Source organism: Melanotaenia boesemani, chromosome 8 (assembly GCF_017639745.1).
Source record: "Melanotaenia boesemani isolate fMelBoe1 chromosome 8, fMelBoe1.pri, whole genome shotgun sequence".
In the NCBI taxonomy this organism is placed as follows: domain Eukaryota; kingdom Metazoa; phylum Chordata; class Actinopteri; order Atheriniformes; family Melanotaeniidae; genus Melanotaenia; species Melanotaenia boesemani.
In genome coordinates, this window is record NC_055689.1 from 5,762,962 (window position 1) to 5,790,508 (window position 27,547).

At 40.7% G+C, this 27,547-nt stretch overlaps 2 protein-coding genes across 3 annotated transcripts; one reads left to right on the forward strand and one right to left on the reverse strand.

Moving 5' to 3' along the window:
- Positions 1-554: 554 nt before the first annotated feature.
- Positions 555-11,907, reverse strand: glmna (glomulin, FKBP associated protein a). The gene is made up of 19 exons (XM_041992633.1): positions 11,821-11,907; positions 11,476-11,552; positions 10,087-10,212; positions 9,895-10,008; positions 9,298-9,406; positions 8,964-9,228; positions 8,772-8,871; positions 8,288-8,469; positions 8,153-8,206; positions 6,662-6,692; positions 4,433-4,522; positions 4,303-4,344; positions 4,157-4,230; positions 3,985-4,069; positions 3,783-3,892; positions 2,002-2,065; positions 1,688-1,823; positions 1,072-1,139; positions 555-998 (listed from the first exon to the last, which is right to left on the reverse strand). Exons 2-19 carry the CDS (start codon positions 11,512-11,514, stop codon positions 909-911), a joined length of 1,779 nt encoding a protein of 592 aa, XP_041848567.1. The 5' UTR covers positions 11,515-11,552; positions 11,821-11,907; the 3' UTR covers positions 555-908.
- Positions 11,881-27,547, forward strand: rpap2 (RNA polymerase II associated protein 2). Of its 2 annotated transcripts, none has more exons than XM_041992631.1 (12): positions 11,881-12,018; positions 13,174-13,219; positions 13,340-13,454; positions 15,077-15,175; positions 15,260-15,325; positions 15,405-15,493; positions 16,788-16,823; positions 16,903-17,887; positions 18,001-18,113; positions 20,239-20,319; positions 24,547-24,615; positions 27,324-27,547. In XM_041992631.1, the coding sequence occupies exons 1-12, from the start codon at positions 11,964-11,966 to the stop codon at positions 27,475-27,477; spliced, it is 1,908 nt and encodes a 635-aa protein (XP_041848565.1). In that variant the 5' UTR covers positions 11,881-11,963; the 3' UTR covers positions 27,478-27,547. The 2 variants fall into 2 exon arrangements, with proteins under 2 accessions (XP_041848565.1, XP_041848566.1); XM_041992632.1 differs by having other exon boundaries at positions 18,007-18,113.

Consider the following 27,547-nt stretch of genomic DNA (forward strand, 5'->3'; position numbering starts at 1 on the left):
TGTTTGATAAGTGGTAGAGCATCGTTTGTACCTTAAAATCCTGAAAGGGAGGCATTTTATAATTTCACAGAGAGGAAAAAAAGGTCATTCTAAATTTGGCAGCATCACATCTCAACAGGTTGGGACAAGAGCAACAGAAGAAGGGAAAAGTAAACAGCTAGAGTAACTAATCTGGTTAACTGGTCACAGGCCAGTAACATAAAAATAATGTCAGAGGTAAAAGAAGAGATTTAACAATCTGGAAAACAAAACTTTATGCAAATTATGGCCCTTAACAGAACATAAAAAAACAAAAGAGAAACCCAAAAACGATGGATACCTGTGATCTTCAGCGTCTGATTACGTCTTTTTCAGGAAGACAGTGCTGGAGTGTAAACATTTTGTGCATCATGAAAAGTAAAATTCAATAATAATCCAGGACAGCATTCCTCTCCCAGCCGTCCAGCAGCTGGTCCCCCGAGTTCCCAGATGTTTGCAAACATGTTAAAAGAAAAATAGTTGAATGCTTTTAAATGGTTTTAATGTTCCATTAGGAATAATTTATGGGATTATGAGAATTGCAAATCACTGAGTTGTTTTTATTTCATTTTAGACAGTTTTTTTATTACATACCAGATGTAAACTTTATTAGAAGAAAAGTACATAAACTGTCTTGAACACATCTACAAAAGCTGGAGCATTTATTACAGACTTTATGAACATGTGCAACATTTACATTTTTCCTGAATTTTATAAACCTGAAAAACACACGTTCACACACTCTCTCTCTCACTCACACACACACACACACACAAGCAGCACATACTTGCACCTAGATCAACCTGCAAAAATGACTACTAAACAAGCTGAAGATGTGTTTTGTCCACCAGGCCACTGGTAGGACAGAAGGGGGGGTGGTCTCTTGCAGTTTACAGATCATCCTTCACCTCGACGAGCTCTTCTATCCTCACCAACACACTCTCAATCATGTCAAATGTGTGGAGAGCTGAGTGCAGAGCCTAAGAAGATCCATTAAAATTCAGTCAGGTCAACACACAGCTCAAGTTACACATCATAAGAACAGCATCTGACCTGAATCTGGGACTCGGATGTCATGTTTGGCAGCTTCTCATCACCAACAGACACAGTCAGTAGAGTCTCTGTGGAATAAATGTGTCAGTAAAAACACACCTCAAGCTCTTATACAGGGAATTTGTTGGTGTACGTAAGTAGTTAAAAGGTACAGCATCTAGGTTTTATGGACTAATGACAACAGATCATGCACCAAAACACGTCCAAAAAAACAAGAAGAGACATGGAAAGCAGGTATATCCCGTTATATATACGGGGTGGTTATGTATGGCCTTTTCCATTTTAACTGTACCAACTGTGCATGGTACTTAAAATCAATGCTCGTCTTTACCACTTGATGCCAGTAATTCTTTTACACTGGACCTTCTATATGGACCACGAGATCAATGAGAATTGTTTTTCATAAATATAGTCATGTGAGAAATCTGAGGGCCAGTAAATGTTGTGAATAATCCCCTCTTTCTTTTTCTTTTTTCCATTTGCTTGTTTGTTTTTTTCTCTGTTTTGTTAATGTTGATTTTGTTTACGTATATTTGTACTGGGTGTCAACTATAGAAAACTAAAGGAGAATTTTTAAAAAGCGGCATGAATGCATTAGAAGAAACACTGATCTGACCTTTGCTCTTGCTCTTCTTGGTCTCCTTGGTGTTGTTCAGCTCCATCTCATAATGAGCTCTTGACATGTTCAGCCCAACACGCAGAGGCTTCATGAAGGCATCTTCTATTTTGTACAGCTCTGTCCAGATACCCGTCTGCAAGGACAGCAGAGGATAAACACAAGCAGGTGGACATGTGGGTCAGAGACAGGAAGTGGAAATTAATCTATATCTAACTCTCTCTAAACTCTCTAAAACTGTATATTTAAAAAAAAAAAAAAAAAGAAGTAATTTTCTGATGCTAGAATCATGTCACTGTTCAGTCTGTGCTCACCTGGTTCTCCGTTGCTTTGTCTCTGATGACCAGGTAACGCAGCAGGTTCAGCGACTCCATGACTCTAGAAAAAGAATATTCCGTTTATTTCTGACATGATATTGTACTACAGAGTGCACGTGAACTCCTTTCAGTTCTTAGGTTTTATGTATTAAGACATAATAAAAGCAGCATGTCTTCAGAGTAGATCTGCTGCGGCGTTCGAATCAGTTTCAGGAAAGCTTTCCCTTTCAGACAGATGGACTCACATCTGAGGAGTTCATAGTCCACTCAATGACTGCAAGATGTCCAGGTTCTGTAGCTTCTAAACAAGCCCAGATCATCATCCCTCCACCACCGTGCCGACAGCTGGTATGAGGTGTTTGTGCTGATATGCTGTTAGGTTTGTCATATAATCTGACCATTGATCTCCACTTTGGTCTGGTCTGTCCGAAGGACTTTGGTCAACTACTGGACCAACCATTCTTACAAACAAATTTGTTCTTAAGTCCTACTCATGAACTTTTTACAAAAATTGTGGTATTCATGAAAATCTTGGATTTGCTCTTTATTGAGAACAAATCCTACGAACACCCTTGCAAACATTTGAGGGCAGACATGTTTGAACAAAGTCAGCTTTGTGTTGTTTTCTGCAATACAATAAAACGTCAGTAATGTTTTTGTTAGATTTTTTCAAAATAACTTCTAATAATTTACAAAATAATTGAAAAATTGAAATGGAAAGATATATCTGCTGTTGCTGCTGATCGTGTCTTTCAGGGTAATGTTAAACTATTTTTCAATCATTAAAGAACAAGTCATGCAGGACGGGGTTTAATTCTACTGCTGCAATCAACTGCAAACACATCCTGGTTTATTACACCACTGACCAACCCTCAGACTCACCTGGAGCTTTTGATTTATAAACATGACATCACTTTGAAAAATGAGGACAAACCGGCTTCAGTGCACATCATTATTTAATTTCCATCCATTTAATTGGCACTATGTCTTTTTTCTTCATCTCTGTCTCTGCACACAGTCCTTCAGTGTCTTGTGTTTGAAGACTGGGAAATTGCTTGTATCTTTCCTCTTAAATTGGTGGATACCAATCTCTCTGCTAGTTAGAGGATGTTTCAGATGATTAATTTGCAGGTAAATGCTTGAAAATTCCCATGTTTAAAGGTCAAGACACTCCCCAGGATCAGCTGCTTCCATGTTCTTTTTAGAGAGATGAGTCTTTCTCCTGCAGCCCTTCCAACAAGCCATACTGGTTCAGTCTTTTTTTTAAATGGATAATGAGCGTTAACATTTAACATGCTAACTGAGGCCTGAAGAGTCTGAGATGTGTTGCACTGTCTGACTGCGAGTTGAACTTCCTGGAAAGATCGGCATGTTCTCCACTTCTGAATTCTCTCTCTAATGAACTCTGAATAGTTTGGAAACGATCTTATAACCCTCCCCAGGATCAGCTGCTTCTCTAAGATCATCCCTGATCTTAGGACCTGAAGCATCTCTGCAACATTATAGCCGATAATAAAGAGCTAAATATTTTAAAAAGAATTGGCAATCCATAATCCCATTCAACAGGGAAGGATTTTTTAAATCCTAAGCAGACTTCCCTGAAACACCTGCCATGTTTTTACATGTCATATTTTCATCCATCACCGGGTTTGTGAGCACACTGATGATGATGGTCACATGTTGTAAAAGAGATGCTCAGACGTCCTGCCCTTTTTCCCGATGCATGGCTAATAAATAAATAATAAACAGAAATGGAGGATTAAAGTGTGTGCACAGACCTGTCCAGGTTCTGCAGGAGGTCGGTCTCTGGACCATCTGGAAGACTGAAGACCTTCCGCAGCAGAGGCAGCAGGTGGACCCCCTCAAACCAGGTGTTACCATTACCTGGCTGGATCCCAGACAGAGAAACAACTCCAGTTTAACTATTAGTCACTCCACTAAGAGAGCCATGAGGCCACGAAGCTTAACATGCCGTCGTACCTGCAGAGCAAAGTCAATCTGGTTCTTGATGTTTTTAATGACGTAGCCAACGACTCCTGAGTGGTTGCTGGTCCTGAGCATGAACCTGAGATGAGAAGACACAACTTAAAGTGACGTCAGGGACATCGGGAACATGTCTAATGACTTTATTAAGAGGACAAGTGGAGCTTACTGGAAGAACTGGTACTTGGCTTCAGTGCCAAATTTATCGATGCTCATCTGGAACACCTTCAGTCCTTTAGTCCGCTGAGGACAGAAAAAATCTGCTAATAAAATTTTCTCTTACAGAATGAAGATTGCAAACGTATCAAAACTCACCAATTCATGCTTGGGACACATCGTCATGACCTTTACTAAGTTCTGAAAACAGACATTGGCATGAATTATGTGCAAGAATAAACAGCAGAGTTAAAGCTGAGGTCTGACTGAGGCAGAGAAAAGAACTGACCTGAGGAACAGTGAGGAAGGTTTTAATCTCCAGCAGAGCTGCCGGCAGACTGCCGTCCTCCACCCGCACCAGACTCTTCTCATACAGCTCCTGAATGAAGAAAAAACGTCCACAAACACAGAGAGGAAAGATGAACGGAACTGAAGATCTTTCAAAGGTCCAGTTGAGTTCACAAAACAGAGAAACTAAACTAAAAACTAAGAACACGCTGAAAGAGGACGGTGCACTTAAGAGACCCTGATTTGATGAGAGCTTACCTCAAGATACAAACCATGGAAACTGTGTCATGTATAGATGGGAACATGGAGGCAGAGCTAGAGTAGGGCTCTAGTAGAAGCCGCTAGATGAACCCTGAGGTGTAAAGAGATAAGCCAAACTGGCAGGACTGTGCTTCAACTACCCAAAACACGATGTGAAAGCAACTGAAGAGCTTAATATAAAATAAATTTTTTAAAAAAAGGAATTTTCCTAAAAGGCTGGATTTCCCCACCAAGAACCAGATACATGAAACTAGTTTTATCACTAAAACTGTGTGAACACAAAACCAGGAATAGTGTAAAGATTTATAAAATGTATAGATATACAGACATATAGTTCACCTATAGACTCACCCACATTATCAGCTCCACCTGTTCAATTACTCGTTAACACTAAGATCTAATTAGCCAATCACAGGGCAGCAACTCAACACATTAAGTCATGTCAACATGGTGACGACAATTTGCTGAAGTTCAAACTGAGCATCAGAATGAGGAAGAAATTATTTAAGTATATCAGGAGGTCAAATAAGCACTGGCTCCTACCAAGATCCACAGACCAGCATCTCTGAACACACAACACGTCCAGCCTTGAAGCAGATGGACTACAGCAGCAGAAGACACACCGGGTGCCTCCTGTCAGCTAAGAACAGGAAACTGAGGCTACAATTCACACACACTCACTAACACTGGACAATAGAAGATGGAGAAACGTTGCTGGTCTGATGAGTCTCCATTTCAGCTCCACATTCAGATGCTAGACTCAGACATCATGAAAACATGGATCCATCCTGCCTTGGATCAACGCTTCAGGCTGTTGCTGGTGTAATGGTGTGGGGGGGATGTTTTCTTGGCCCGCTTTGGGCTTCTTAGTACCAACATGGCCTGGTTTAACCACCACAGCCTACCTGAGTATTGTTACTGACCATGTCCATCCCTTTATGACCACAGTGGAGCATCTTCTGATGCTACTTCCAGCAGGATAATGCACCATGTCACAAAGCTCAGATTATCTCCACCTACTTTCTAGAACATGATGATGAGTTCACTGGACTGTGACCTTTCACCCCTGGTGGAAATCTATAAATCTAAAATAAAAAGCTGAAATCTGTTCATACAAAAATAACCTGTTTTCCAGGTTAATAACCTTATTCCTGCACTAGAGGCTACTTGGTATGTTTTTAATATTGAACAGGATAGAATACAGTAATGTAAGTACTTGAATCATCTTATCTAGAAAAGAAACGTTCTTTGGAGACGTTCGATTGATTTACCATTTGTTTGTTTCTTTGTATTAAGTGGTGCCTACATCGTTGTAAAAAAAAGCATATTAGCGCGTGAGCATCAGGTGTACAGGAGGAGGACCAGCAGCTGCTGCTTTATCTGCACCAGATGAAAACATTGCAGACTGGATTAATGGGAGGGAGATGGACAGATGGAACATGGATGTAAACCTAAAGCATGAACATACATGCCAGAAAAATCTAAACAATTTCTAAATATTTCTTTTCTTCTTAAAGACACATTTGCAAGATTTCCCAGCAACACCAGTTCTGGTGAGGTTCTCAGTGCACATTCATCCTTTTTCAGTTCCAGTTAGCGTGTGGGATTGTTTATGTCCATCTCAATCCAGCTGGGCTGCATTTCACACGATAAAGACTGAGGTGAAGACAGAAAACCTGACAACAAAAAACTAAAGATGCAGCAAAGAATCACAAAGGTGGAAACCTGCTTGGTTTATGTCTTCAGGTTCAAGACTTGGCAGACTTACAGTAAGGCAGTGAGTTACTAAAGAAAAAAGTCTGCAAGCCTTTGTCAACCCCCAGAAATAAAGCTGAAAGCCTAAACTGTGAACATGCTCATGGACCTGACTGCACAGGATAAAAAAAAAACAATAAAAAATCTCCAGAATGTTGCAACCATAAGAACAATAAATAACTTATCAGTAAATTTGTGCATTAGTTTGACTCACCAGTCCTTTCTGAACCTTATAGTCTTCAGCTCTGACAAAAAAAACAAAAACAAAACAAGAGCTTCAGTTAAAACTTCCAACACACATAAAATATTAACATGTTAGCACATCTGGGTGTCCATTTAGGGAAATTATATTACAAAATAGTTTTTTTTTCTACCACCGTTGTCATATAAATATACATCATAACATCGATGACAGACTGGCTGGATTTAATGAAGCAAATAATCTGGGGTTGCTTTAACTGGTCAGGTCAGAGTTCAGCAACATTATGGCTCAAAACTGAGGTCAGCTGACTGTCTGAATTAATTTATTGACCACAGTTTCCCCTGATGGCCGACATGCTCCAATATAACAATCCCAGACCTCATCTGACACATTCAGAGAGGTTGTTTTCACACATTTATTGGCTAACATAAAGTCCACACCGTCACTCTACTGAGAATCTTTGGAAGAATCTGGAGAAGACTTTTCATAGCTGTCCAACTCGTCCATCATCACAAGATCTTGGTGACAAATGAATGCAACTGTGGACGAAAATGAATGCAACCCTAACTGCTTATGAATTAAATATGGCTGCACACAGTACAAAGGCTAAAAGCAGATACAGTGGGCATGAAAAGTATTCACACCCCTGTTCAAATTCCAGATTTTAGTGCCAGTACAAAAAAGCCACAATAAGTAATTTTCAGATGTTTCCCACCTTGAATGTGACCTTTAACCTGAACAACTCGCCTGAAACCAAACTAAGCTGTTAGAGGAAAAATATAGAAAATAGACAAATATACTTGTTGCATAAATATGGACACCCTTGAACTAAAACTTTTGATCTAATCTCAGCTGAAAATAAAGCAGCAAGAGAAGCGTTGTCATGTCCATCTGGTTTAAGGCAGAGTACAGAGAAGATGCACAGGAGACTCTCATAGCTCAGTGGTGACAGATAGTTGGCATCTAACCTCTTAAAATTTCCCCTGAACCGCATCCATAACAAGCATCCGCATTTTGGGGACAACGGATGGAAACTAGCCTAAGGCTTTAATCCATGTTTATTCATGGTCAGCTGGTTAAGAAAAACCCAGACCTGTCGCAGTGTGTAGATCTGTATAAAGCTATCACAATGTGGAACATTTTACCAGCTATTGTAGTTGAAGACAGGGATCATGCTCGACGAGGTATCCATTATCATAAATTAACGGATGACAAGGAGGGTCCAACTGGACTCACAGCAGTCTGACTACTTAATTATGACGTCCCATCTTGTTTGAATTCTTGTTTGTGTTGTTCTTACTCTCAAATGTAAGTCGCGTTGGATAAAAGCGTCTGCTAAATGACTGTAGAATAGAATAGAATAGAATATGCGTGGTTGCCTCCGCAAAGTCCATTAATTTATGATAATGGACACCTCAAAGGGCAAAACAAAAACCGTGAATTTTAATAAGGGTGTGAATACTTTTTACATCCACTGAATAATAATGTTGTGTCACGTGTTACCTGGACAGAAGGAGGGAGATGTGCTCCATGTTACACCGAAGACAGAAAACGGGGCTGTGGGAAGGGCACACAGGGAGTCAGGTGGATTACCTTACTTAAAATCCAAGAAATCCAGAGATGCTTCCTCTAACTTACCTGAAAACACTGGGGAATGTGTCAGCAGCCAGGTGATGCACAAACACCAGGTGGGCCAAGCTGGCCAAAGAGTATTTAGGGTAACGCACCTCCTCCTCCAGAAAGCCCAGAGCCTGTTTTCTCTTCATCACAGGCTGGAACATGAGACCAGAGAGGGACTCTCCGATGGATCCAAGGATGTCCTGTAACACACACACACCCATGCTACACCTGATGCTGTAAATACACTGTGTTCCAATTTAGTCTGCATGTGATGTTTTTTGTTAATTTCTCCTAAATAATTAATAGGAATGACAGTAAATATGATATTTTTTAAATAAAAAATTATATTAGGTTATATAATAATTTTAATGATAAAAAAACATTTTTTGTGAATTGGGTCATGCTGAAGGTCATAACCTTACCACTGATATCAGTGATCTAAACTGTGTATGTAGAGTTTACACTGTGATCAGAAATATGGCCGTTAATGAGTTTTCCAAACCAGAATCTCTGTGGCAAATGTCCTGAGAGGAGACAGCGGCAGCGCCTCGGGATCCCTGAGCTGAACCTCCAGCAGAGGGTGACTTAGAGTCTTCATACAGCTGCAGCACAGGAAAACACGCTTTCATACATTTCAGTCCATCCTACAACATTTGTTTAAAAAAAAAAAAACATTTTCAGGTTTTTCACTCACAATTTCAGGAGTTCAGTCTGCAGCTCGTCCTCTTTACCCCCGTTCGGTCCGCCTGCCGCCTCTCCACTCTGCAGGCTTTGCTCAGCCTCTTTGACAAAAGGCTTAACAAAGTCTATCAGGTCAGTGCAGCTACGACAAAGGGAAAAGACATCGTCCTCCTCTTGCTCCTTGGTTTGAGGGATGGGCAGTTTGGCCACCTGGTCCAGCACCGAGGACAGGGTCATGCCCAAGGACGAGGCCTTACGGCTGCCCAGGCACAGCAGCACTGAGAGGACAGAGAAGGGGAAAATGTGGCAGCTGCTCCACTATTCAGTCCATTAAAAATGTCTGTTACCTTTCTGTAGAGGCTTCAGAAGCAGATGGAGTCTCTCAGCTACGTCGTCGGGATCATCATGCTCCAGTTGGTCCAGCAGGCCAATCAGCAGCTCTTTGGGTCTGCAAGTCTACAAAACCACAGACCCAACTTAGAGTCCGTTAATCATGTACAAAGTCACACCAGATCATGTTATTAACCAGTCTAAAATGTTATAAATAATGGTTTGGATTTTATTACCACTATATATCATGCTTCTCAGAGCAGGAAAGCACCTTTCTCGGCTACCTTCTTACCACTGGTAGACTATGGAGATGTTTGTATATGAGAGCCACTACCAAACGTCTTCATTCTTTAAATAGAGTTTAGCATTCAGCTTTTAGATTTGTCACCTCACTTGGTCGCCTCACTCATCACCATGATTTGTATGCTAAAGCTGTATCCTGTAGGTACACGCATTGTTAATTTATGGTCTTTTTTACTTGAATCTGTACTCTAATACATGTGCTTCTGACCTTTTGACCAATCTCAATATGATTTTTATCCTGGTGGTTTAATAAAAAATAAAAATAATAAAATAATCTTGGTTAGTACAGGGCCATGATCAGACTTACAAACCTCTAACAGATGGTTAAAAATGGCGAGGCACTGAGGAAGATTCTTGTCTTCTTTCTTCAGCAGCACCTGGATGAGTGGAGGCAGCAGATTCCAGCCCATGCATCTCACCAAGTCCTGCACCAAGAAGGACGGAGATGGTTTAGGAAACACACTTTCTATACAAAGACTTGGCATCATAATCGAGAACCGGACCTGATTCTTTTCATCCAGGACGATGCTGAGGACCTGAGTGCTGTTCCCCTCCTCAATGCACGTTCGTCCAGCAACTGTGAAGATGTTGTGATCCTCAGCGGTGTAGCCGTCATCTGTGAGTGATTGCTGTGTGAAACAAATGAAAACATTTAAGAAATGAAGAAATTCCATAACAATCAGTCTGAAAAACCTCAGATGTGGTGTGTGATGTGTGATCCAGATGTTAGTTTTTGGCCTAGATGTGGATTACAACAAGCATTGTGTGGGCCAAAGTGGTCCAACTATGAGAAGCAAAAGAAAGCAGCTGAAATGTGAACTCAGCCAAACGTCCACCATCTTTACATCTGTCTGAGATGAGCAAATAAACCAGAAAGCCTTTCTGCACAGTTGATATGTGGCTTCATCCTCAGAGGTTTGTGTTGAGTGAAAACGGTTTTCCAAGGTCTTCCTGAGCCCACGTGGCTTTATTGATCAGTTTTTCTCCAGTGTCCACTGAGGGCTCAGAGATCACTCAGATTTCCCCACATCACCCAAATGTTTTCACCCTGTTATGTACTGAATATATTTTAAGATCAAAGTTCTTTGTAATATTGCTTAAGATATCATTTTTATTTATTTTATCAGGTACACTCTCACCAAGTTTGAGACAAAGCTGTGAGCCACAAACCTCAAACTCTAGTCCTTAGAGGCTGCTGTCTTGCAGGTTTTAGATTTTTCCCTGCTCAAACACACATCTGATTTAAATTAAATGAATCCAACAGACTGTTGTCAATTCTGCACAATGGCCCATAAATTTAAATCAGGTGTGCTGAAGCATGGGAAGATGTCAAACCTGCGGGATAATGGCCCTCCAGGACCAGAGTTTGAGCTCCCCACATTATATGAAGCATCTAATTCACTTTTTGTTGAATATTTATTGAGCATCTTTAGTTTCTGAGTTGCTTCGTGTAAATGTGGTCGGACTCACATTTCAGCGCAATCCCTGCACTCAGTCCCTGTGAATTTCTGCTCCCACTTTTGCTTAAACCTGTAATCCAACAAGGTCACGGTAAAGAGCTTAGAAAATGATGATAGGAGAACTATTCAGCTATATCCTGAGATTCTCCAGAAGCCTCCACATCTTCTTAATGTGGCTGTAAGGGATTAGATAATCCTCCAAGATGGTGAGGAAGAACAATTTCCTGGTTGTTTCTTGGTTGAAGGAGGGAAGAAGAAGCAATGTCGCTAAAGCAAAGCTCTGAAATCCATTCAGGACTACACTCTCTGAGGGAAGATATGAATCTGAGACTGGAGAAAAAAAACGTGTCTTGGCCTTTTTGGAAATAAATAAAGGAAATATGTTTATGAATGGACGTTGTTGTCAGGAAGAGGATCTGACTGTGTACTCACACATCTCTGAACTACATCTGAGAACTGCTCCAGAGCCATCCTTGTCTTCACATGGGCTGTATCTTCATAAAGCAATCCTTCAATAAAAAAAAACCCTCAAAACAATGAAGCAAAGAATCATACTGTACAGATTTCTAAGATCAAACAAATTAATCCCAAGTGAACAGTATATTCTGCATTAAACAGCAGACAGAATGGAAGCTAGTCCTGTTGGTTCTGTTAGCCGAACTGAGCAGAACTTTGTCTTTGTGTGATGGTTTAACGAACCAAACACAGAGCTGAACATTACAAACGGCTTATGCTAATATAAAAGTACATTACAACATAATAAAATAGGTTTCTAACCTTCTTTTATGCCAGAAACACCCCGGTTAAAACTCCCAATCCACGCCAACTGCGCACAACGCGGTTGATTTTTTGTCCATCTCGTTCGCCGTAGATCGGAAACGTCACGGGTCAAAGTTGAACGATTGGAAAACAGGAACAGCATGGAGGCTAACGACCGGAGAAGGAGCGGAGGCTCCAACAAAACCTCCAAAAAGGGTGAGTTTTCCCATCAAAAGTCATTGCTTATGTTAGTAGAAGAGTTTAAAAAGTTTTGTTACAGTCTGACAGAAAGAAACACGTTTTAAAGCAGAAACTAGTCGATCTGAGAGGTTGTTTATTATCTGGTTAATGAAACACACCACAAAGATGAATCGTCCTCAAACTTCTGAATGACATCTGAACCTGGAAAACTGTTCGTGGTTGCTTCAACAAGTCAAAGAGGAAGTCAAATATTAAGGAACCGGGTTAAATTGGTGTTCAGAGGCTAGGGTTAAAGACAACATTCAGAGTTCTGTTGAGGAAAGTTTTGATTATAAGTTATGTTATATTGGCTACAATTTAAGAGAAGGCTGTTCATAAGAATAGAATATACTCTGGATATAAAAAGTGTCCGCACCCTGTTAAAATTCCAAGTTTTTGTTTTGTTGAAACCAAAACAAACAACAACAAATAAAGAAAGAATAATATCACTTCAATTTTCCCACCTTTTAATATCACACACAAAAGCACCATTATATCAGAAAGACAGACTTACTAGAAAATTACGTTGGAGGTGGGATAATAGAGAGGTTTTTTAAAAGTATTGTTTTTTTAGACAATATATGGTTACCTTATTGTCCCCAGGCCCAGATAATTTGATCTTCTAAATTATAACAAATTAGAATTTAGGACTGTATATAAAAACTATGTTTAAAAAGTTCATTTCAAGCCCATAAATGAGATTTATCCTTTCCATCTGATCCAAATTTAAAGTTGGAGCAGATATGGTCGTGTAGAATCAGCAAAACACTTTTTATTAACTATGAGGTGACTGCACTGCTGGACTTTGGGAATCCAAAGTTTTTATTTAACAAAGATTTATCTATCTATCTATCTATCTATCTATCTATCTATCTATCTATCTATCTATCTATCTATCTATCTATCTATCTATCATGTTCTGTGTAAGTGTACAGGGATGATTTTAAGGTTTTTATGAGGAATTGTATTCAGAAATGTGAATTAACCTATTTGTATGCACAATGTGAATCTGTTATTCCAATATGTTACAAATAAAGTTATTTTAAAAAGAAAAAAAAAGATTTATCCTGTGTGGGAAATCGTTTTCTTCTTGTTCTTCTATTTAAAACCTGGTTGTGGTTTGTGCGACAGGTGGGAGACGTATCAAACAACTCACTGCTGAAGAAGAAGAAAGACGGTAATAAAGATAATTTTCTCTCTGGATGTTTCACTTGAACTATTTAAGACAATTATTAAAACAGGGTTTTGACCTGAAAATAAACACCAACATTTTATCCGCTGCCTTTGTCTGTGTCAGGAGGGAGGAGGTGAAGGAGAAGCTGAGGCAGAAGCTGGAACTGGAAAGAAGAGCTCTGCAGGTGGTGGAGCGTCTCCTGGACGACAGCGTGGAAGAGGACTTCCTGGTTGACTGTGTGCGTATCTGATCAGTTTTCCTTTTGGTCTGATATATAATAGGATACACCGGATATTAAATGTGTTCACACCCCTGTTAAAATCCCAGCTTTTGGTGATATGTCATTTGGTAACATTTCCCTCCATTAATGCAATATTTAACCTAAATTCACCTGGATCGCAAACTAATCTGTTAGAGGAAAAACATAAAAAGTAATATTAGTAAAATAGGCTGGTTGCATAAGTATGGACACCCGTAAACTACAACTCTGTTGAAGCAGCTTTTAATTTAATCCTCTCCAGCTTTAACTTTCTAGCTGACTCCTGAAGGTTTTGGGCCAAAAGTGAATCAGATATGTGCAGCTCTTCAGAACCTCCTCCACCTTGACTAAAGTCCCCGTTCCAGCTGAAGCAACCCCGCAGCATGAAGCTGCCACCACCATGCTTTGCTGTGGGTGTGCTGTTCTTCTGGTGATACAAAGTGATTTTTCTTTTGGAATTGTGGACAGAAAGTTCAGCCTTGATCTCATCAGACCAGAACACATTTCCCAAGATGTTTTTGGGAAACTTGAGTTTTTTTTTCTCACAGATTTTAGCCAAGCTTGGACGATTTTCTTAGTCAGAAAAGTCTTCCATCTTCAACCACATAGTCCAGACATATGGAAAATACAGGAAGTTGTTGTCTCTTGTAGGACATAAGCAGACCCTCCTGCAGCTCCTCCGGTGTTGCTGTAGGTCTCTGCAGCCTCCCTGACCAGTTTTCATCTTAACTTTTCATCAGTTTTGGGGAACATCCAGTTCTTTGTAATGTCTCTGTTGTCCCAGATTTTCTCTTTAACTGATATATCCACAAAAATTAAATCTGTAATTAAATTAAAAAGTATTCATTTTAGGGGCGTTCACACTTATGTAACCAGTTTATTGTAGTGTTTTTTTATCTTTTATATTTTTTCCTCTAACAGATTTGTTTCATTTTTATTTGAATTGTTAGATTGGAAATCATTTATTTGGGGTTTATCAGTCTTAAAAGGGGTGTAAATACTTTTTATATCCAGCATATCTGCCAAGAACATCTTCATTATCAATTATCCAATCAGAGGTCTACATACTATTTCAGAGCGTATTATAATAAATCAATAAAATAGTTCTTTTCTACATAAAAAGCAGCAAGTCAGCTTTAGTAGATTTAACCTTTAAAAGAGGCACCATAATCACTATCGGATCCCAATGAAACCAGGACACCAGGTCTAAGCAGAGAGTCCACATATAGAAGCTAAAACTCCTCAGTGGAGCTGATCCAGACTGGAGTCTCAAACTGGGCCCTTTACTGTCAAATACAAATATGCCCATTTAATTTGGTGGAAACACAAAAGTTTAAAATGGAAAAGGCCAACCTAAAGCCTACCATCTACCCAGGATACACAGACTGGCAAGAGTGTTATAAATTCAGTCTTCATGTATGAAATAAAAAGAAAAGGTTGGAATCAGAAAAATTCCACAATCACATTTCATACAAGTTGATTATTAAGTTACCTGAGACACAAGGTCTGTAATGTGTCTTCATTAGTTGTATATCATGACTAAGTGACATATCAAGATTAATTTAAGTTCACATCATGATTCTCTTCTAATCTCCTCACAGGCCAAGTTCATCACTCCAACTAACTACAAAGACACCGTAGAGGAGAGATTCATCGCTAAGCTGTGTGGATATCCCGTATGTCCGAATAAACTGGACAAGGTTAGAGCCTTTACCTCAGTCATCCCTGCCAGAGACAACTATCTAACTTATCATATTTCATCAGAGACTCTTTTTGTTTTGCAGATCCCAACTCAGCAGTTCAAGATTTCTACTAAGACCAACAGGGTGTACGACATCACAGAGCGCAAGGTGAGTTCCTCTCCTTCACAGCAAGCAAAACACCTCCAGAGGGAAAAAAACAAAAAGCTTTTCTCTGCTCTTGTTTTAGCGTTTTTGCAGTAACTTCTGCTACAAAGCCTCCAAAGAGTTTGAGCTACAAATCTCAAAGATGCCTCTGTGGCTCAGACCGTATGAGACGTAAGTACTCTGTTTCTCCTCTACGTCTTTAATCCTGATGAAGAGCCAACGGTGCGGAATAACTTCCTCTCTCGCTGATTATTTAAGTATTGGTCCTGAAAACAAGCTAAATTTAAAATCTCAGTGTGTGAGAAATCTGGGTGTCCTTTTTGACTGAGCTGGATTTAATTCCCGGAAACAGAAATGTAACAAAAACAGGATTTTCTCATTTTAAAAACATAGCCACCCATTTCTCTCACCTTCCTGCACAAAGGTGTTGATGCTTTCATCTCTAGCAGAAGAAATTACTGCCCTGATCTCTGGTCTTCGCAAAAAGAGTAATTCAGCTACTTCAGAATGATTTCAGGATTAATTTTAAGCCTGTTAATAAATGTCTTAATGGTCTTGGGCCTTCTCATTTGTCTGACCTGCTTTTAAATGATGGACCCAGAGCTCGTGGACCCAGAGAGCTCCTGTGGTACCTGCCTCTTAGTTCTTCCTAGTGTTAGAACTAAAACTTACGGTGAGGCCTTGTTTTATTGTTACAGCTCTAGAAGCCCTCCATCGGAGAAAGAGCCTACCTGAGAACCTCAGGGCTGCAGACCATTGATGCTTACCATGTGTTTTTGAAATAGAGGCTCAAGACCTACCTTTTCAGTTTAGCTGCAAACTGATTCTTACTTATGTTACTTATATATTATTCATTCATTCATTTTCTGAACCGCTTAGTCCATTACGGGTCGCGGGTGAGCTGGAACCTATCCCAGCATTTTAGCAGGTGAGAGGCAGGTACACCCTGGACAGGACACCAGTCTGTCGCAGGGCCAACATAGATAGGGACAAACAACCATTCACACACACACACACTCACTCCTAGGGAGAATTTAGAATAACCAATTAACCTAACATGCATGTCTTTGGACGGTGGGAGGAACCCGGAGAACCTGGAGAGAACCCACGCATACACGGGGAGAACATGCAAACTCCACACAGAAAGACCACCTCCCCCAGGTTCAAACCTCTCCCCAGCCGAGACTTGAACCGGCAACCACACCACTGTGTAGCCTATATATATATATATATATATATATATATATAATATATGTTATCATGGGGTGGGGTGGCTCTCAGTGTGAACGATATTGTTTCCTCACCTGGTTCAGCAGCTTCAAGCCAGTTGTTTTATATTCTGTTAGACAGAAACTGGGCCTGAGAGTTTGTGTTTCTAAATTACTTGTTTGCATGATGACTTGTGTATTTATTATGTAAATATTGGTGCTCTATAAATAAAGTTTGATTTGGTTTCATTTGACAGTCCTCCAGAAATAATGCTGCTGAAGAAAGGAGATGGGTATGTAAATTCTGTGTGTGGGTTTAAATCTTTAGCCTGCAGTATAAATGGACTAATACTGTCTTTTATGTGTGTACAGTGGGAGATCTGGTGAGGAGGTGATGCTGTCAGAGAAGTGCCTCAATAAGGAGGACATTGAGAACCCATCTGAGGAGCTTCACAGCTCTCTGCAAACCCCTGCAGGAGTTGTCCACAGCGACAGCAGCGATGATGAAGAAGAGCAGGACTTTGTCTCCAGTGTTGTCTCCCAGCAGCAGAAACCTCGGGTGCACTGGGGCGACCTGCCGAAACACAAAGATAATAAGGAAGAGGGACAATGGGAGGCTGAGAGGACAAAGAAGCAGACCAGAGGCAGATGTAAAGAGGCGACTGAATGTCAAAGTCAAAACAGAGGAAATGTAGAAAGTAAAGAGATGCATGCAGAAGAATCCAGAGAGCTGCACAAAGTAAACACTGATCAAGAAGTTCAGGAAGAGCAGGACTTACCTGAAGTCTCAGGTGTGGATGAAGCCTTTTCTAAGTTAAATCTATGCAGTATAACAGAGACAGAGACAATCCTGCCAGAAACAAAACAGTCAGAAAACAAACCTTCTTCAACTCTGACTCCTGCTTATCAGGACAACCAGACCACAGCTTCATCCAGCCCACCGGGCCTCAACATCACCCAGGTGGGTATGAGCAAGAGAGGAGCAGCAGGGCTGCGACACCTCCTGAAGAACCAGGAGGCCAAACCCGACTCGGTGCGTCTGAGTCTCATTGAGTGTCTGAGGAGAACGTTGAAGGAATGGTCCACAGAGGAGACGCTGAGGTTCCTGTACGGCGCCGATCACTCGCTGGGTTCGCCGTTCGCTGATGTGAAAGAAGAAAAGGAGGAGTTGGATGAAGATGACATTGAGGATGTTGTGATGGCGGCTGATGCTGGAGTGCAAAAGAGGCCATCTGCAACAACGCCGGACTACGAGACGCTGCAGAAGGACACACAGCAGCTGGAGGTCCGGGTCAGGGATTTTTACAAGGGGACCTGGATTCTTCCTGAAGAGGTCCAGGAGCTAAATGGAAACGAGGTAAGAGGAGGAAGAAGACCCACCTGTAACATACAGGACAGGAGCACTTTGCTCTAAAAATATGTGTTAATGCTTTGATGTTTCCTCTTAAACATGATCATAACTGTTCTCAGGAGCAGGTAACAGTCCAGGACCAGAGCATCAAGGATCCAGTTCTGCCACTTATCGACTCTCAGGCTCAGCATCTCATCCAGAAACGGATCACAGTGGAGAAGCTCAGCAGCTGGTACGTTTCTGTCTGTAGACATGTCCAAAAAGCCTTATTTGTCCAGTCCCTCCATGCGGTCAACTCTGTGGACTCTTTTGAAAAGCAGTTGGAAACTATTTTGTTCTGGAAAGCTTTTTGTTGTTGGGATTATGTATTTTATGAAATTATTATGTTGTTTTATTGCATGTTCAGCACTTTGTGATTTTTATCTGTGAAAAGATGTCATGTTTATCATGTTCAAGTATCAAAATACCCAACCACACTAAGCATCCACTTTATCAGGTCCACCTTCTAACACCAGGTTGGACCTTCCCATTCTATCAGAACTGCTTTAATTCTTGGTGTCATAGATAGAACAAGGTGGTAGAAACATTCCTCAGAGGTTTTCTCCATGTTAACATGACAGCATCACACAGTTGCTGCAGGTTTGTCGGCTGCATCCATGATGAGAATCTCCCGTTCCACCACATCCCAAAGCTGCTCTACTGGACTGAGATCTGGTGGCTGTGGAGGCCGTTGGAGTCCAGTGAACTCATCGTCATGTTCTAGAAAGCAGGTGGAGATGATCTGAGCTTTGTGATGTGTGGTGCATTATCCATGCCATGTTGGTCCAAAGGGGCCCAGTAGACGCTTCTGAAGTGGGTAAAATATGAGTTTAGGAAAAGCTCAAAGCAGTTGTTGAGCAGCAAAAGCAGGCTCAGGCGGTTCTGCCGAATCGCTGACTTTTCTGTGGAGATAGAAAGACAGACGAGTGTATGAGTACCAATGGTTTAGTTGACATCTTTGTAGGGTCATTTTTAGGAGTCACAGGTGAGTGCTGCGAGACTAACTGAAGTTTCTGAGAGAATTTGATACTTTTACTTTCAATCGATATTGGAATAATTAAATTAGACATGATTCAAATTAATTAATCAACTTTCAACTGAGTAGTCAGTCTATGTAACACCACTCAAGTCTATCCTAAACAACACATGTTATAATAGAGCTGGTAATAGAAATTATAATATCAATAATAAAAAACATCATTAACAATTGTATTAGTATATGTTTGGAGTAACAATCATGGTCCTCCTTTTTGTTGTATTGTTTGAGTACCATATATCGCATCTTTATTCCATTCGTTTTTCTCCAGTCTACAGAAAAAAGATTTAATTTACATTTCATTCGTTATCAAAACAAATCCATCCATACAAGTTATGCCAAGAATGCAAAATCTAGTCCAGATACAGGCCTTTGTCCCAAAAACCAGTAAAAGCTCAAATTCAAGATGGGCTTATTCAGTGTGGGACAGGCAGGTTCAGGAATCCAGAGACATAAACAAGTCTTCAACAAAAAGGTTCAGGATTTAAGAAACCAAAGGCTCTGCACAGAGAAAACTGGTGATCTGGTACTAGGAAGAACACAGAGACCAACACATAATACGATCAGCCATCAGGGCCGAGCCAGATGCCTTCAAAGGCAACTTGGAAAGATCACTTATGCTTGAGACCATGATAGCAGCAGCCTGAACTGCTGATACACAGCAGGATGGATCTTTCTATCACCTTCAACCAGTCTGTCCATCCTCCTCTGACCTCTGACATCAACCAGACATCCTGGTCCAGACAACTGCTGCTCTCTTCTTCAGACCATTCTCTGGAAACCCTAGAGATGGTTGTGTCAACTTGAATCCCCGTTCTTCCTCATTCTGATGCTCAGTTTGAACTTCAGCAAGTTGTCTTCACCATGTCTGCATGACTAGATGTGTTGAGCTGCTGCCCTGTGACTGGCTGATTAATGACAGTTGAACAGGTGGAACTGATAAAGTGTCGTTCCTCACGTACGTTTACCTGCAGTTTAACATGTGGACTGACGTTTTTCCTAAAGTTAAGCAACAGATATAAAGGTCCTGCAGCTTCATTGGTACTTCAACTGGCTGAAACGTATTTTCATGATCAATCAACTTCCTGATTTTACAAGTAAAACTGATTTAGATTTTTAACCTGAATGAGTCGCACATGATCATCAGTCATCTCTGTCGGCCCTGACCACGCCTATGAGTCCACTCAGCCTCAGATGGATCCAGTCTCATGCTGACATATTTATTTAATAAGGAGCGTCTGCATTCGTGTCCTCATCTTTCACCTTTTTCTTCTGTCTGCAGCCTCAAGAACATCATAGGTCAGCTGCATCTCAGCATGAGTGACGTCTCCACAGACCTGAACAACCTGGTCAGGACTTTCAGGTCAGTACAGCACACTCAGTCTCCCATACAAGTTCCGCTTCCAGCTAGTGTGAGATTACACACACATGAGTTCGATGAGTTTTAAGGACTAAAGGGTATCACAAAAATATTTTTAGCCTTAAATTTTTCTTGTTATGAGAAAAGGAATCTCTCTATGTTAAAAATGCATGCTAAAGTACAACAGCAGAGCGGTTAGCTGCAGCTGAATTCTGCATGTAAATGAATCACAGTTACTCCTCTGCTGCAGCTCTAAGTCGCCGTTATTTTATAGTTGTTGCACTGTAATTATTTCATAGCCACATGAAGCAGCCTAAAGGCCTTTAGTCTGATTTACGGACTTTTTATAGGCGCTTTTAGGCGTGACCTGAATGTGACTCAAAGTTCTGCTAGACCGCTGGCTCCCCAAGTGCTGTCACTTTTATTGTCAACAGTGTCTCAGGAACGGTAATATGTAACTCTGTGGGTAAATTGTGATGGATAGCATATCCTTTAGGTGAGTTATGGAAGTTTTTCCAGGCATTTAAATTCCACCCAGGAGGTTATTCCAGCCACAAAATGTAGATTTTATTCAGTCTCTATATGGAAAATCTACAATTATTGATCCATGATAACACCATTATTTATCACATTTTCATCTTAAAAAAAGATTACTATCACTACTATGTTGCTAAGAAACCTAAAAAATGATAATGAAGCCTCTCCTGTCAAACGTTCCACCAATCAGCTACAGCTCCAGAAAAATATAAGAAACCGCTGCTCAAATTGCGTTTGGGCAACTTTCTATCACTCACTCTACAAAAATCACAGTGCCCAGCGTTGCTTGATGGTTTGTGACCATCCTTCTTCCTTCTGATTCATTCCAGAGGGTTTTAGCAGGGTTCAGGCCTGCACATGGAGCTGGCCCCTGGCTGCGTGGCCTGGGGGCTGGTCCTGCTGTAATCCTCTGAGTTGGGGAGCACAGTCTTAGAACAAGGAAGTAAATATTTTACAGGATAATCTTGTATGTGGCTTCATCAGTGCATCCGTCACAAAGACACATCTGCCTGACTGCATCCTTGCTGAAGCACCTCTGACCATCACTGATCCTCCTCTTTATTTAACAGTCAGTGCGAGACTCTGTGGCTTGTGGCCTCTCCAGGTCTCCATCTAACCATGGAACAACTAGGTGTTAGGCAGAGCTGAAAACTGGACTCAGAGCAGATTACCTAACTCCAGTCTTCCACTGTCCAGTTCTGTGCTCTTTTTCAAACCTCTGTCTAAGGTTTTTAGCATGACTTTTGAGTTTCCAACTGTTCTTGCTGTGCTTCTGGTTCTTGGGTGATGAGTTTGAGGTCTTCCCTTCCCTCAGTTCACAGCTGTTTTCACCCACAGCCAGACTAGTCCTGCAGAATGAGACATACTTGTGTACAAATACATTTTTTGATAGAAATACTCAGAGATACGGGTTTAATGATAAATAGCAGTGTGTTTTTTTTTTTTTGTTTTTTTTTTTTTCCAGAGGTGTAGCTTAGATTGACGGTAATGTCCAATCAGGAGCAGCCAAAGACCAACCCGTGAGCAGAAAGTTCTATGTGTGTGTGAAAAGAAGAAAAATAATGCTCCTCTATGGCTAAAATAAAGCCAAGAAGACGTTTCTGATGCACGGTGGCGCCAAAAAACCATCTGAGTTGGTCTTGTGAAGATTGTAGTTAAGTGGTAGCATAAATAACTTAAAATAGCAAAAACCAGCTGGAGGAAAAATCATGAAAATATAAATAGTTTCTGTTGTGTGTTTGTTTCAATGCTAAATTTTTTCTACTGAAAGCCAAGGCTTGTGAGAACGATGTGCAGATGAGAAAAGGCTTGGTCACTGTTGATCTGTGTGTTATTTCTACAAAGTTCTGTTAGTAATAAATTCTGCTTTCTTCTTCTGATCGGCCTTTATGCTGCTATATCTATTCATACGTTCATTTTACATCATTTTAGCCTCATAATCTGACAGCTGAGGCTGTCCTGAAATAATAATGCCTGGATGTTGACTTTGGTTAAAAGGGTTGAACTTTGGCATGTATTTTTACAAGAAAACAAATAGCAAAAAATGGCTTTGAGTTTTAAGGGTTAATATAAATTAGACATAATGTTGTAGATAAGGGATCAATTTGATTAACACTGCCTTATAAGAGGATTTGATGTTCTCTGCTGCCCCCCACTGGTTCAGATGTGCCACAACAGGAAGTGTTGTTTTATTAACCAGCTATAAACTTCTCTATTTCTAATTATAGTAACACTTGTGCTGCTTCTGATATAAGAAATGGACACATCTGCTGTTAGAGAAGCTTGCTGCAGTTTACCAAAGAACCACTCTAATCTAATTTACACACATGTAACAGACATCCTGTAAGTTGGTACATGTGGAAAACACCCTAACACGTGTACTTCCCTTGATGTACAACTAAGTCTGCACTACGTTGTTCCTATCTTTTTTATTTATTGTTGTTGTTGTTGTTTTTTATAAGGGTGGTAAGGGCATGACCTTCACTACTTTATCTGTGCCGGGCCACACATCAGCCTCTTTGCTGGGTTAGTTTAGGCATAAGAAGTCACAGTTGTTTGTGGGAAGACCGTCAGTGTAGGTTTGTTAGATTAATAGTAAAGATGAATCGAACTACTTAGACAAAAGCATAAAAATTCTTGAATAGTATCTTGTTTCTGTGTGTTGGTGGACTCCAGGAAAAAGGACTTGTGGGCCACTGGTGACTGTAAATTCTGCACTTTTTCTGCTGCTGTTTTACATTTTATGATCTGTACTCTGAAATAGACGTTTTTTTGTCCCGTCTTAGACTTAAAAGTAAAGCTTCATACATCACTTGTTGATGAGTTTATTAAAGCTGCATTTATTCTTGGTGTTGATAACCTTTAAGCAGTTTAAGCTGAAAGTACTTAAAGTTAACATGACAGCATCACACAGTTGCTGCAGGTTTGTCGGCTGCATCCATGATGAGAATCTCCCGTTCCACCACATCCCAAAGCTGCTCTACTGGACTGAGGTCTGGTGGCTGTGGAGGCCGTTGGAGTCCAGTGAACTCATCGTCATGTTCTAGAAAGCAGCTGGAGATGATCTGAGCTTTGTGACATGGTGCATTATCTTGCTGGAAGTAGCATCAGAAGATGCTCCACTGTGGTCATGAAGGGATGGACATGTTTAGCAACAATACTCAGGTAGGCTGTGCTGGTTAAACCAGGCCACGTTGGTACTAAGGGGCCCAAAGTGGGCCAAGAAAACATCCCCCACACCATTACACCACCAGCAACCTGAAGTGTCGATACAAGGCAGGATGGATCCATGTTTTCATGTTTATGATAAATTCAGATCCTAGCATCTGAATGTGGAGCTGAAATGGAGACTCATCAGACCAGCAACGTTTCTCCATCTTCTATTGTCCAGTGTTGGTGAGTGTGTGTGAATTGTAGCCTCAGTTTCCTGTTCTTAGCTGACAGGAGGCACCCAGTGTGTCTTCTGCTGCTGTAGCCCATCTGCTTCAAGGTTGGACGTGTTGTAAGTTCAGAGATGCTGGTCTGTGTATCCTGGTAGGAACCAGTGCTTTTTTGTCTTCCTGTTACACCTAAATAATTTCTTCCTCATTCTGATGCTCAGTTTGAACTTCAAGTCATCTTCCCCATGTCTACAAGACTTGATGTGTTGAGTTGCTGCCCTGTGATTGGCTGATTAGATCTTAGTGTTAACGAGTAATTGAACAGGTGGACACTGAGTGCTGTCTTATATTTGATGGACAGGCCTGGGTGTCAAAACCCTGAAACAAACAGATAATTTGTGATGTTTATTTATTTTATCATTTATTCCATGTGATTCAGTCTCTGAGAACGACAGTGCCTCACAGAACAAATGTTAGAAACTTGAGCCAGAATTGAACATTTCCTGCCTTAGACATACACTGTGTATTCTCATTGACTGGTTTGGATGTTTTCAACAACACTGCTTTTAAATCACAGACAAAGTGATTTAAAAGCCCATCAGGCAGTGGTGTAACACCTCCAGAGTCTGGCTTCCAGGAATTCTCTGTGTGCTATCGAGAGGCCCCGCTGACAGGAGGCTCGAACCAAAGAATATACACAGCGCTGTCAGAAAGGCGTAAATCACTGGCCCGTGTACCTTTATTGTTTTCTAGTTTACGAATATCAAAAATAGCTTTGCTTATTTCTGCCTCACATGGTTGTTTTTCTTTACAGGTTCACCAACACAAACATCCTCCACAAAACTCCAGAGTGGACCCTGATAGCCGTGGTGCTTCTACATCTGTAAGTTTATGTGTTGTATTTAGAAAATGCACAATGACACTTGGTATCTCCGTCTGTTTCATGCTGCAGTTGACAAGATGCCTTCAGGTTTGGGATTGTTTTTCCCGTGCCATATGGTGCATGTATGTGTGTGTCACTGGCAGTTCATGGAAAGATCCGTGTTGCTCCCGCCTGAGCACACATGGCCTTATCTCAACCTGATTGCCCCTCTCCAGATCCGTGATACACACACAAACAGCCCTGCACACACACTCGGTTTTTCTGTACACACACTCTCACATCATGGGCACTTGAAATGGCCTCGCCTGGGAAAACTTTCACCTGATGCCCGGATGAATCTGATTTATGGCTCCTCCAACAGCCCCAGATCTGTTTATTTGGACGGGTCGGTGAATGTTAATGGACTTTAAAAGCATGCCATGTAAACAGCCTGGATCTTAGCGGGAGGCTAATTTCTATCTGCTGTCCCTTTTAGAAATAAAACAGCATATAAAATAATAATATATCATACTAGAATAGTGGTGGGATTATTTCCATCTTTGCACAAAGTCAGATGCTGGAGTTTTTCACTAGAAGCTTGTTTGGACAAAAAACTCTTAAAACCAGTGAATAAATTGTCATTTTTTAAATGTTTGTATGTAATAGATGTCCCTCATTTAGTTGTTTTGTATAATCAGCTCTTCACCAAACATGCGTCCTCTTCGTCACATGTCCCACTGGTACTCTATGATTTCATCGGTTCCCATTTTACTTGTCTTCCACTCCGTCCTTCCTTTCCATCCGTCATGAATAATTTGGTGTGCTGTCTTATCTCTCTGCTGCGTGGCAGCTGTGGAGCTAGTCTGGCCTCTTTTGTTCAAAGCAGCTGAATAATGGATGCCCCCCCTGCAACACTAGACCTTGAGTTGAACTGGAGATTAACTAGCAGTGCAGGTAGACGGGACAGGTAGGGAGGGAGGCCTGACAGAGCAGGCTACACACTGGATTTAGAGTCAAGAGGCTCTGAAGTCAAACTGATTATTTACTATGTTGACTGCTGGTTTTCTCATGAAGCTGATAAAATAAATATACAAGCAGGAAATTAACTTTTTTTTTATCTGATTATCTTGGGAACGAAGGATGTGGACTCACGTGAACAGCTGCAAGTTTTATCTCTTGCATTTTCATTTGTTTAAAAAGAAAACATATTTTACTCTTTTTGATTGACAAAGTATAAGAAACACCAGTGAACACACAGAAGAGAAACACAAAAGTCCAGAAAGTGCAAAGACTGTTATTAGACTGCATTAGTTCTAGTAGTCATATACTTAATAATTTAATTACAGGTAATGATTTCATAATGATCTACAAATACATAACCTGTGGCTTCTCTCATCTTTGTTTGTTCTGTTCTATGACCCCAATTCAAAAAAAGTTGGGTCTCTGAGTAAAATATAGATAAAAACATAGTGCAATCATTTCTAAATCTCATTTCAGTGAGGCAGAGTCTCAGATGGAAATTTCAGAAAAATGATTCTAAGATACCACCGTCTACAGCGTGTAATATCAAAAGATTCAGAGAATCAGAAGAAATCTCTGTATGCATGGGACAAGGCTGAAAATCAAAGTGGATGCTGGTGATCTTGGGGTCCTCAGGCAACACTGCATTAAAAGCAGACATGATTTTCTACTGAAAATCACTGCATGGACTCAGGAAGACTTCCAGAAATCAGTCTTTGAACACAGCTGATCCTGAAATCCACAATATAGATTAAATCTCCATCATGCAAAGAAGAAGCCGCATGTGAACAGGATCCAGAAACTCAGTCGTCTTCTCGGGACCAAAGTTCATTAAAATGGTCTGAGGCAAAGTGAAGACTGGTTCTTTGGTCAGATGGATGAAAATGTGAAATTCTTTCTGCAAAGCATGGACGCTGTGTCCTGCAGACTAAAGAGGAGAGGGAGCATCCAAATGGACTGTACTTATATCGCGCTTTTCTAGTCATGTTGACCACTCAAAGCGCTTTACACCACATGTCACATTAATCTATTCACACGCACACTCATACAGCACTTCTATTGTTATATGCAAAGTGCTTTTTGCTCTAACACACACATTCACACACCGATAGCATCTGTGAAGCTCCATCAATGCTGAAAAGTACAAGGAGGTTTTAAAGCAACATCTGTTCCCATCCAGACGTCTCTTTCAGGGAAGACCTTGCAGGTTTCAGCAAGACGATGCTGAACCACATCCTGCATCCATCACAGCAGCATGGCTTCACAGGAGAAGAGTCCGGGTTGTTTCATCATCTGATGTGTTATTTATGTTTGTTGGAAAAAATATGGGTTAATGAGATTTGTAAATCATTGTATTTTGTATTTTTATTTATATTGTACACATAGACCAAACTGGAACTGGGGTTGTAAATGAGGTTTAGATATTGGATCCTGTTACGATCATCTGGAGCAAATAAGCTTGTAACAACTCGATTTTTAATATTTTATCTAGAATTTCTTTTAAATCATTAAAACTGAGATTTTTATCCATGTAAGAGTTCATTCTGCCCCTCCGTCACTGCATGTTGTCCAACTTGAACGTGCAACAGAATAACGTCAGTTTTTTCCTTCAGAGTTTTTTACCTCTTACTTTTAAGATTCTTCTTCTGATGCCTTTTCATCACCCTGTTCAGCGTGTAGCTGCGTTACTTATTGGCTTTTTTCCTCAGATTGTCAGAGGTGTCTCCTTTGGTGCGGGCAGCCTTGGAAACGTCAGCGTCTGTGGAGTATCTGAACACACTGATGGAGGAGCTCGGCCTACAGGAGCAGGACCTGCTGAACTTAGTCCAGCTCTTTAAGTCCACAACACACTGTCAACCATAAATCATAAATTTACTGTGCAACATTTTCTGTAGTTTCCACAACAATAAATAAAATGCTTGTTCTGATCTGA